Genomic DNA, 11386 nt, shown 5'->3' with positions numbered 1-11386 from the left:
TGAGACTCAAGGTGGATTACAGCTAGACCCTTGTTTGGGACTCATCTCAACCATTGACTCACCAGTCACTTTCAGCCCGATTTCCCATTAGAGACACTAGCATAAGTCTGTCTTGCATACTGCGACTTTAAGCTTTAGGAAATTTCTAATATTTTAAAATCCTGATATGTTTCTCCACCAGTCTATTTTCATTAGGGCCACAGCAGCAAGGCAGTCCTAGAATTGGGTTGGATGTGGACAAGATGGCAGACAGGAAGCACAATTTAGTGGTAAAGCAAATGTGGCAGCTTCCCTATTCAGGGTCTAGGTACAAAGCAAACCAGAATGAGTCCCACATCCACCCAAAGTGCAGTCATATGATACTGGAAAAACTACATATGTACTAATATTGTAAGGATGAGATGAGCCATGGATAAGAGCTGGTGCTTTCTAAAGAAAAATTGTGGTGGGCAACTGTCAGTAATGCTGCACAAGGTGTCTGATGATGCTTAGAATGGAGTTTTAGGGTTGCCATCTGGCTGGACTTTTCCTAGCAGAGCTAGAGATGGGCTTCCCCTTGCTAAGCAACTAGTACAGGTTCTATAAAATAGCCCAGCCACAGTGTCTCTTAATAATAATACACAAGTCTTAACCCCATGCTTCTTAAGCTGTTTTCACAAAGACAATAGCAAATAACATTAGTACACCTTCTAGAGTGAGAGTCTTGCTTCTGTAGCATTCACACGTTACAAAAACTGGACATTCTCCATTTTCATCTCCTTAAGGAGGGGCATGTTCTGTGAATTCATGTAAAGATAACTGATTGTATTTCTATTTTGCTTCTTAGACAGGAATGCAGTTCTTTAAGCTGAGATGGACAGAGGTATCTGGAGAACAACTGCAGTGGGCAGTAAAATGGTACTGGACTCATGAACAAACACTGTAGGTATTACAGGACAGGAGTTAACATGGTTGTTTCCTAAACGGAAACGAACATAATGCTAGTGTGAACAATGACACTTCACTTCAGTCCTTCTTGCAAATGAAGTATGTAGCCCAGTTGATATCCACTGTCACTGAGAGATGAAATTCTCTCTTTTTTCAAATAATGGGACACTGTGTATTTCCATGTTTGACGAATATCACGAACATGCTCATCATTTTTACAAATATGTAGTCGCTTCTCTGCTTTCCCTTTCTTTCACTTGTGCAACTGCGACATTAATGCACTGGAGCCATTCCTCTGCATTCTTTTCATCTTTGGCCTTGAAAACATAGGTCTTACTGTCTGTGAAGATTTCAAAGGCCCTGGGAAGGCTGCGATCTCTGCGCTTCTTGGCCACAACTTTGACACTCTGGACCTTACTGAGCTCAATGGGGCAGTCATCTGGGTCATCCTTCTAGAACAGAAAAAGAGAAAAGAAGGGCAGGGCGTGAGACCTCAGCATTGGTTCTGACGTTTGGTTACCAGGCCTTAAAGGGCATACGTATGCAGGGCCGGCGCGCCCATTGAGGCCAGGTAGGTGGTGGCCTCGGGCGCGAGGGCACTGGAGAGGCACCGGGGGGGTGTCGGGGGGTGGAGGCGCGCGCAGCAGAGCTGGTGTGACTGGGCTGCAGCTGCTGCTGCAGCCAGCCAGCCTCGTGCCGCCGCTGCCACCGCCACCACATGCCTCAGCCTGGCGCAGAAGTCGCGAGCCACTGCTGGGGTGGCGCGCGGAGACTGCTCTGTGTTCCCCACGCCACCCCAGCCTCCACCCCACAGAGCAGCCTCCGCACGCCACCCCAGCAGCGGCTCGTGGCTTCTGCGCCCAGCTGGGGCATGTGGCGGCGGCAGCGGCAGCACGGGGCTGGCTGGCTGCAGCAGCAGCTGCAGCCAGCCACACCAGCTCCGCTGCGCACTCCTCTGCCCCCACACACCCCAGCCCGGCGCAGAAGCCGTCAGGCTGCTGCTGGGGCAGCGTGTGGAGCACGGAGCAGCTTCCGCGTGCCGCCCCAACTATCCTGTGCTGCGTGATGATATCATCGCACGATGACATCATCACGCAGTCCGTGGTGTGCGTGCGTGCTCTGTGCACACACGCACAAGTGGCCACAGGCGCCAGAAACTCTGGTGCCGGCCCTGTATGTATGTGTTATCCACTGTCAAGTCGCGCTTCCAATTTATAGTGACCTTATGAATGAACGCTCTCCAAAACTTCCTATCATTGACAGCTTTGATCAAATCTTGCAAACTGAAGGCCTTTGCTTCCTTTATTGAGTCAATCCATTCCCTCTTTTCCTACTGGCTTCAACTTTTCCTAGCATCATTGTCTTTTCCAGAGAGCCTTATTTCCTTATGATGTGACCGAAGTATGACAGCCTCAGTTTAGTCATTTTAGCTTCTAGGGAGAATTCAGGCTTGATTTGATCTAGAAAAGGGCTTATGGGCCCTTACTCACATTTCTTACTCACATATGACTGACTGTTATTCAGTCCTCTCAGGGTATATCCATATTGCAGGCATAAACTAGTTTTTCCCTCCTTCCAGAGATCTGAGGGGACTACAGTTCTGTCAAAGAAAATTCTCAGCATCCCTTCCAAATTACAGTTTCTAACAGTGACATCTTAAGCAGAGTTACACCCTTATAACACCATTGACTTCAATGGACTTAGAAAGAAGTAATTCTGTTTATCATTGTACTATAAGAGACTCTGGGGGAAGTGATGGTAGTTAAATTGGTATGAAACCATTATAAGTTTGAAATGTAGATAGCCTTTAACACTCTGTAGGGGGAAAAATCCCCTCCATTTTTGAATGCATAGCTCCACAACTCTTGCATAATGCTTGCACTGGATCAAACCCGATCTTTGCAAATTCACTGTTGTAGGCAACTGTGATAAAACTCTATTTGATAACCTTATTGGCATGGCAACAACTACATGGCCTAACCCAGCCAGGGACTGTGCAGTACAATGACATGTAGTGGTATTCCACTTGGAGCCCATCAAAAACAGCAATCTTGCATAGGACTGTAATGTTACTTACCTAATGCATGCAAGCTCAAACCACCCCCAGTCACACACTCTCAGCCTAACCCACCATACAGGGATATAATGGAAAGGAGAAGCATGCAAGCCACTTTGAGTCCTCACTGGGGAGAGTGGCTGGATGTGAATGAAGTAATTAAATAAATAAAAATAAAGAATAAACTGAATCTTAATCCCAACAATATGGAATTGCTATGGGTAAGCAGAAGATCTGACCAGGGATTTGTGGTGTCACCCATTCTGGATGGGATCGCTCTTCCCTTGAAGGAATAAGGCTATAGTTGTGGGTGCTATTGTCACAGGGCTATTGTGAAGATAAAATGGAGAAGGGGAAAACCATGTGATCTCCTTGGAGGAAGGGCAGGATAAAAATTCATTCAACAAATAAGAAAGGTAAGCAGTGGCATATTTGGGAGGAGATGTTCCTTTAAATGTCCAAGGCTTAGCCAGTTTAGGGCCTCAAAGAACAAAACTAGCAATTTTCTCAAGAAACTGTGCAATTGATGGTCGTATATTGTACACTCACCCTCTGTTCTCTTTCCAGCTTTTTCAAAAGTGATTTTGGTTGCAGTAGAACTACTAAATATAATGGATATTTCTGCTAACTTACTGATTTTCCTTTGCGAAAGAGAAGCTGATTGCCAGCAAGAGTGAAGTATCGGGTTTTCCACCTTTTGATGAATTTCCAACGGACTTGCTTTTCTTTCAGCTTGCCTTCAATCAGGGGTTGGCCATCTTGATTCACAACTAGGGAGATTTAAAATTTAACATTCTCATTCATTTTTCTTCTTTCTGCTTTAGATTTTGCCAACACAGCAAAAATCAGCCACCGAGAAAATAGCATCTTTGTAAGCCACTTGGCCACACTTCCCAGAATAAAACATTGTAATAGCAAAGATAGTATTGCTAATCCAGAATAATCTTTTTCAGGGAAAGGATGTATCTTATTGCCCTTATAACAGAGTCAAACTGAGTATCTGTCTTACTGATCCGGTCTGGTGTAGTGGTTAGAGTGCCAGACTAAGATCTGGAGAGACCCAGGTTCAAATCTTCTTTATACCATGGAAACATGGGCCCTCTTTAGGGAGAAAAGTGAGATATAAATATATCAATCACTATAACTCCTTAGAAGTTTTGCTCAATGTACGGTTGTTTTCTTCTGTCTCTGTCTAGCTGTTGCTACCCAATGCCCAGTATGTGTGCCATCAAGTCACAACTGACTTATGGCAATCCCATCAAGGAGTTTTCAAGGTAAATGAGGAGCAGAAGTAGCTTGCCATTGCCTTCCTCTGCAGAGCAACCCCAATTTTCCTTGGAGGTCTCCCATCCAAGGACCAACCTTGCTTAACTTCCAAGCTCTAACAAGACTGGGCTATACCATGCTGCCTTCCCATTATTCAATGCCCTATCAGAAGAATATATCACAAACTGACATGCAAGTTAGTAAATTTAGACTAATTACTTAATTTATTCCAATTACAGAGTTTAAGACTCCTGTTTACAAAAATACATCAGTACATGTATATTTTCTGTATTGGGGATAATAGCCACTCTCAGAAATAAGGCAACATGTTCAATCATCTGAGCCTCCAGAACCCCAATTTAATGCTTCCCTACAAATATTTATAGAAATTTAAAGAGATGGGAGATCTGTTATCATCTAGTTGCAAGATGATATTATGCTGAGAATGTTGATATATCTCTTAGGCCAAAAGTGGTCACAGGAAAATCTCTAAGTGGTAGCTTTTGTTCTATATATTTGGAGATATGCAGCAATGTCAGTTTTAAAGGACTCCCCAAGTGATGAGATGCCAGCATGTCTGAGGAGCGAATTAAAACAAAGAAGTTCAAAGAGGGTCACAGTGAACTAATATTCCAAATACTTTAGAGTCCTTTGTCACATATTTTGTTTGCAATTAAGCTGTCTAAGCATATACACTCTGGTACAGTAACCTTGTGAACCATCTTATTACTTTAATGGAAACAACATCTTGTTACAGGATTTCGGCCACTTGGTGCTTGTTTCTGAAGTGCTTTTGTCTGAGTCGGAGCAGCTTCTTATCGCAGTGTGTAAGATTAAAAGTCAGCAGCATTAATAAAAGCAAAACTGGATTCTAAGTCAGTGCCTTTCTAAGCATAAAGATTGCTGGATAGGAGCAGTCAGCAAAACATTTTAATGGGTGACAAAGCTGGGAGTGCTGGTGCGGGAATCCACTTATAAAAGCTGCATACATCAAACAACTAAATAAAATAACAATGCAATCTTAAACAGAGTTACTCTGGTGTAGTAACTCTGGTGTACACTACAGTTACTCTAGCGTAGTAACAGACTTGCTACACCAGTTTGGTGGAGTGGTTAAGAGCGCGGGACTCTAATCTGGAGACCGGGGTTGATTCCCCATTCCTCCACTTGTAGCCAGCTGAGTGACCTTGGGTCAGTCACAGCTTCTAGGAGCTCTCTCAGCCCCACCCACCTCACAGGGTGTTTGTTGTGGGGATAATAATAACATACTTTGTAACCCTCTCTGAGTGGGTGTTAAGCTGTCCTGAAGGGCATAAATCAAGTATATAAATCAAATGTTGTTGTTGTTGTTACTCCAGTCTAAGCCCATAGAAATCAATGGGCTTAAACTAGAGTAAGTCTGCTTAGGATTGCTCTATAAGTCATATACAGTGCAATCCTAAGCAGAGTTGATTTCATTGGGCTTACACTGGAGAAGCTCTGCTTAGGAATGCACTGTTAATAACCTTATTCAATCTCCTATAATTGCCAGCTCTGTCCCCAGTCAGTGAAAACAGGCAAAACATCTAGCCACTTTTAAACTAAGCCTGAACTTATTTCTTTGGGGAAAAAATTGTTTGCAACCTGGTCAATTCCCAAGCAAAATAACCCCAATAATCTTTAAATAGACATATATGTTTATTAAACATCTGAAAAGGGATAACATCCCCTTTTACCCGTAAAAAAAAAGCTGTACCCCAAAGTGAGAGAGGCTAGGGAAAGGGATGCTTCAATTGGATAGTCCAGAGTTTGGCAAGCATGTTCAAAGGAAAGGCTACTGTATGTCAACACTACGCACTACGCATTCTCTTTATTTATTTAGAAATATCTATGCCATTAGAGAATGTGCCCAAGGTGGCTTACAAAATAAAACATAATAAAAAGTATGAAATGCCATAAAATGATTAACAATTAAAAACGTAGCCAGAGCATAAAAGCAGCACAAAACCCTAAGCAGCTTAAAATGAATCTCAAAATAGTTCTCAGGCTAGAAGATGACTATTAAAAATCGTAATAGATCAACCCCTTAAATAAAAGCCTGGCTAAGAAGAAAAGTTTTGGCCTGGCGCCTAAAAGACAATAGTCTAGGCTTATTAGGGGAAAGGGGTAGATCAGCCGTTTAACTTACTGGGAAAGTCCTGGTAGGCCAATCCACTAGAAGGCTGGATTCTGGGAGCAAATCAAGGTGAGCTCCAGCAATGCTAGCAGTCTGAGCCAAGTGCCTGCAACAGGAGCTACTCGGGTCAGCTTACTCCCAAGCTGTTTTAATGGATGAATCTGCCCATGTCGGGCGGTGGTTGTGTACCTTATACTCTTTTCACTAGGGTTCCTCTCCCTTTCACGCCTACCACTCTCATCTGTTTCAGTAGGACTACCACGCAGATGCTAAGCCCTGTAAAGCTAAATTGTTTCATGAAAGAATAATGGATCGCCCTTGGGGCTACACAGATGCTCACTCTTTTCTTTCATTCTTTCCATTTTTAAAAAGAAAGACTGCCACCTTGCCACTTAGGGTAAAACTGGACATTATTTGAGAAATTAGGGGTTCTAACTATAGTTATTTTTAATTTATTAATAACCTCTAATACAAAATTATATTCAAAAGGTAGACAAGAGTAAGCATTTCAAACATAAAATCCAAAACACCAAAAAAAATCCAGAAACAGAAGGCCAATAACAACAAAAGCACTAATAAAACAGTGGTAAAGCCATAACAACAGATAAAAGCAGTAGTCAATAAGAAATCAACCTCAATGGAAAGCCATTAGAACAGATCAAAAAATTTTAAAATACCCTCCGAAACACAAGTTTTAATCAAATACTGGAAAGCCAAGCGTGACAAATCTTTTGGGATACAGAATACTACAGATGTGAAGTGTGTGCGCCACAACCAAAAATATTTTGTCCCAAGTGCAAGCTCTGTATCAGGACCACACAGAGTGGGGCTCTAGGAAAGTAGGCAAAGACTGGGGCACCAGCAAACTTCAAGCAGGCATATATATGTGGGCAGAGTCTGGCCTGTCCTTTCCCATGGAGTTTAAGGCTGGGGCAGCAATTCCAAGGATAACTGGTGGGAAAGGTGCTTTATCATTTACCCGTCTGCTGTTTTTCTCTGCAAATACTCTCCGAGATGGTTTTAAATATTTCCCCCAGCCCCCCCCCCAAATGGGTGTAAATCTGGCTGTGGGGGACTGCTGAGGATATAAGCTCATTCATGGGGAAGGGGTAGGCATGGCAGAATTTAAGCGCCCTTCACCCCTATCAATCTCCCCTCCATATTTATGATTTCAGAGGCGGTAGCCACACAAAGAAGCCAAGCAGAAAAATGGCAAATTATGAGGCTAATATTGCTAGAAATCTGAACCTCTAATTGCCGAACAAGTGAACTGACAAAAGGGTATAAAATGAGGGAATTTGACGGTGTCACATCTGCAACTCACAATGGGCTTGTTCAAGAAACACAGAACAATGTTCTCCATATGACAGGGGTTTTTTTTCCTTAGATAATTGGAAACAGCATGACAGAACCACCATTATTGCTCACATTGTATAAGTTCAATTTTAGGTGGCTCCATTATCATCAGGATGCACAAACACCCACTGGTTCAGCTCATGTCCTGCTCACCAGTTGTGAACAGGGAGCTGATTTTTCGATGGACATGTTTCAATAATGAAAACATAGACGTTTACCCTGTGTACATGCAGTGAAATACAGATGTGGTAATTTATACATGGGTTGTATGTTATTTTGAACATGCATTTATGATCCTAATACTTTGATCTGCTTTCAGAGTCCCTGGAAACATTGCAATTTATGACTATATTGAACAGCAGGATTTGAGTCCAGTGGCACCTTAGAGACCAACAATATCTTCAGAGTGTAAGCTTTCAAGAGTCAGACACCTTTGTATCTGAAGGAAGCTCTGACTCTCGAAAGCTTACACTCTGAAAATCTTGTTGGTCTCTAAGGTGCCACTGGACTTGAATCCTGCTGTTCTACTGCAGACTAGAGATGGGCACGAACAGCAATACGAACAAAAAAAAAGCCACGAACAGCCCAATCTGCTGTTCGCGAACAAGCTGTTCATGAGGCCCCATTCTAAACGAACAGGTGGTCGTTGCAAGCCTAGTTTGTTTCTGTTCGTTGCTGTTCGTCAAGCCAGACAGTCTGGCACCTGCAATCAATTCCGTTGGCAACTTAGACAAGGATTGTTTGAACTCTGTCTGAACTCCTGCTGTTGCCCTGGAAACCCCGATCTAAGCCCAATTTAGCTTGATAGGCAGGTATTCCTTTCAAGTGTGGAGCTCCAAATTTGTTACAAGGGAGCAAAGAGCAGGGGGGAGGGGGGCTCCCAGCTCTAGCTTAGTTTGCAGACAGTGGAGAGGGAGAGACAGTTGCTGTTGGCATTTTGATAGAGTGCATTGGAGCTTCAATTTTCTTTGTGTGTGGTGGGATAGGGATCTACCCCTTCAAGTTCCAGAGCTGCTGCCAGGCTCTGGGCCAAGCTATTATTATTGGTACCTTTCCTGCTGCCTGCTCAGGTCAGGTTTCTGGGAGTGGTGAGGTAGGGATTTACCCCTTCAGGTTCCAGGGCTGCTGCCAGGCTCTGGGGCCAAGCTATTATTTATTATTGGTACCTTTCCTGGTGCCTGCTCAAGTCAGGTTTCTGGGATTGGTGCGGTAGGGATCTTGACTTGAATGATGGCTGGAGGAGAGCTCCCACAAACAGCCAACCATGAACATGTTTGTAAACAGGACCATGTTCGTGGTTGTTCGTGAGTCCCTGTTCATGGATGGCAATGAACAACGAACATCATGTTCGGTTTTTTTATTCATGCCCATCTCTACTGCAGACCAACACAGCTACCCACCTAAACTATGACTATATTGAAATTTCAATACAAATGTCCTCTAAGCTTATGTTTGTTTAGAAAGGATTCATGATACCAAATGTTTAAATATTTGACTAACTGGGCAGTAAACATTTTTCATGGTACATGACTTCTTTGGAATCCCACAACAATGCTAAAAATGTTGGCTAAGACTTAAATAAACACAACTATCTTATATAAAAATTATTTCCATGCTGGGTTTACAGTGCATCAAAATAAGTGGTAGAATGCTGAAGTGCTAAAATTGACTCTACCACTGCAGGTTACCAGAGGACTTATCACTTTTTTTTTTTTAACTATTTATTTTTCATTTTACAATTTACAATATTCATAAATACATATAACAATAATACAAGAAACAAACCTTGGAACGGTCAATAACAATAACAAAGCCAATGTAATAGACTACAAAAACAGTGCAAGGGGGAACAGTGAGGAGATATTCTCATAATATAGCTAAGAAGCTAAAAGTATTGATGTCAGCATTAGGCAGTTGATTAGTATTGTATAAGTAATTCAAAAAGGGCAACCATTGCGTAAAGAATGATGACTGATACTGTGGTTTATCAATAGAATGAAGGTGGTCTGCTATTTTTTCCATAATAAAAATATCCCATACTTTCTGAACCCACTGTTGTAGCTTCGGAAGCTTGTCTGATTTCCAGTGTGCTGCTAGAAGCATTTTTGCAGCAGCAAGTAACATAAATATTAAATTTTTCCGCACCTTTGGTATGACAGGGTCTTCCCAAAGACCCAGCAAAATTGATTCTGGAGTCATGAGCAGTTCATAATCTGTAATCTCCTTAATTTTCCTTGAAATTAAGTCCCAGAATGATTGGATCTTGGGGCAAGACCACCACAAATGGATATAGTCACCAATTTGACCACACTTTTTCCAACAGAGCGGTGTTAAATTGGGATTAATTTGGTGTAGTAATTGAGGAGTCATGTACCATCTCGACAACAATTTAAAAGAAGACATTTTGATATTGATTGCGTTCGAATTTAGGGGCTTGCCAGACCATATTGTGGACCATTGCTCCTCTGTTAAGGGGGTACTGCAGTCCGTATTCCATTTCAATTGGTACCTTAATGAGTATTGATCATTCTGTGAGTTTAAATTAGAATAGATGCTAGCTATGAGGCCTTTACGATGAGGTTCTATTTTTTTTAATAAACGTTCAAAATCTGTAAACTCCCGTTTCCAGGAGTCGACAAATAATTGGCTGCCTATAAGGTGAGATAATTGTAAGTATTGATACCAAGGGACCACAACCTCTGTATCCCCTTCTATTTGCTCCTTAGTTAGGATGGCCCGATGTTTGGTGATGTCAATGATCCTAGATTTCTTAATTACCTTCCATTGCTGAAATGAAATTAAATCCTGACCTGGTGGAAACCACGATTGGTCCAGGAAGGATGATAGTGGTGACGGTGTAGGAGCTAGATAGTTTCTTACCCTGTCCCATACAGATATAGTAGATTTCAAAAATGGATTGGCAAGAGTTTGGGTAGGCCTGTGTTTAGGGTCTGTCCAAATTATATCCTTTATATCATGGGGAAGAAGATGTGCAGTTTCAGCATATGTCCAGTCTGAACTATCTGAGGAATGCAAAAGAAGCACTATGTTTGCTAGCTGTGCTGCCATATAATAACATTTTAGGTCTGGAATAGCCAAGCCACCCTTTTTGGTTGAACGTTTCATGGTTGAAAAATTAAGTCTAGGACGTTTATTAGCCCAAATAAATTTATTTATAAGAGTTTGCCACTTTTGGATATCTTGATCAGTGAGATTAATAGGCAGCATACGAAAATTAAATAAGAAAAGTGGTAAAATCATGGTTTTGACCAGTTGTATTCTTTCAGCCCAGGATAAAGTCAAATTGCTCCATTCTTTAAATTCACCTATAACTTTGAGTTCTAGGGTTTTAAAATTAGATTCCTTTAAATTTGCTAGGTTGACAGGGATCGTGATTCCTAAATAGACCCAGTTCTTGCTGATCCATTGGTATTCATAATTGGAGGCTATCTGAGCTTGTGTGTCTGGGGATAAATTAATAGGATAAATTTCAGATTTAGATTTATTAATTTTAAGACCTGATAGTTGACCAAAGGTATGTAACTTGTCTTCCAAGGGAGGTAATGAAGCAGAAGGGTGAGAGATATACAGAACCATATCATCAGCAAAGAGAGAAATTTTATATT

The 11386-nt window shown here is 41.9% G+C and overlaps 1 protein-coding gene across 1 annotated transcript in view; it reads right to left on the bottom strand.

Annotated features, from left to right (window-relative positions):
* Nucleotides 1-995: 995 nt before the first annotated feature.
* Nucleotides 996-11386, bottom strand: part of VEPH1 (ventricular zone expressed PH domain containing 1) — a 189609-nt gene continuing 179218 nt past the window's right edge. The window contains exons 11-12 of the mRNA XM_054983455.1: nucleotides 3617-3753; nucleotides 996-1379 (exon numbers count right to left, since the gene is read on the bottom strand). Of these exons, the coding sequence (XP_054839430.1) occupies nucleotides 1143-1379; nucleotides 3617-3753 (374 nt within the window). The 3' untranslated portion in view covers nucleotides 996-1142. The remainder of the gene's footprint in view (nucleotides 1380-3616; nucleotides 3754-11386) is intronic.

Source organism: Eublepharis macularius, chromosome 6, assembly GCF_028583425.1.
Source record: "Eublepharis macularius isolate TG4126 chromosome 6, MPM_Emac_v1.0, whole genome shotgun sequence".
Lineage (NCBI taxonomy): Eukaryota > Metazoa > Chordata > Lepidosauria > Squamata > Eublepharidae > Eublepharis > Eublepharis macularius.
Note: the sequence above shows the minus strand (reverse complement) of the source record. Positions and strands in the feature narration are given on the sequence as shown.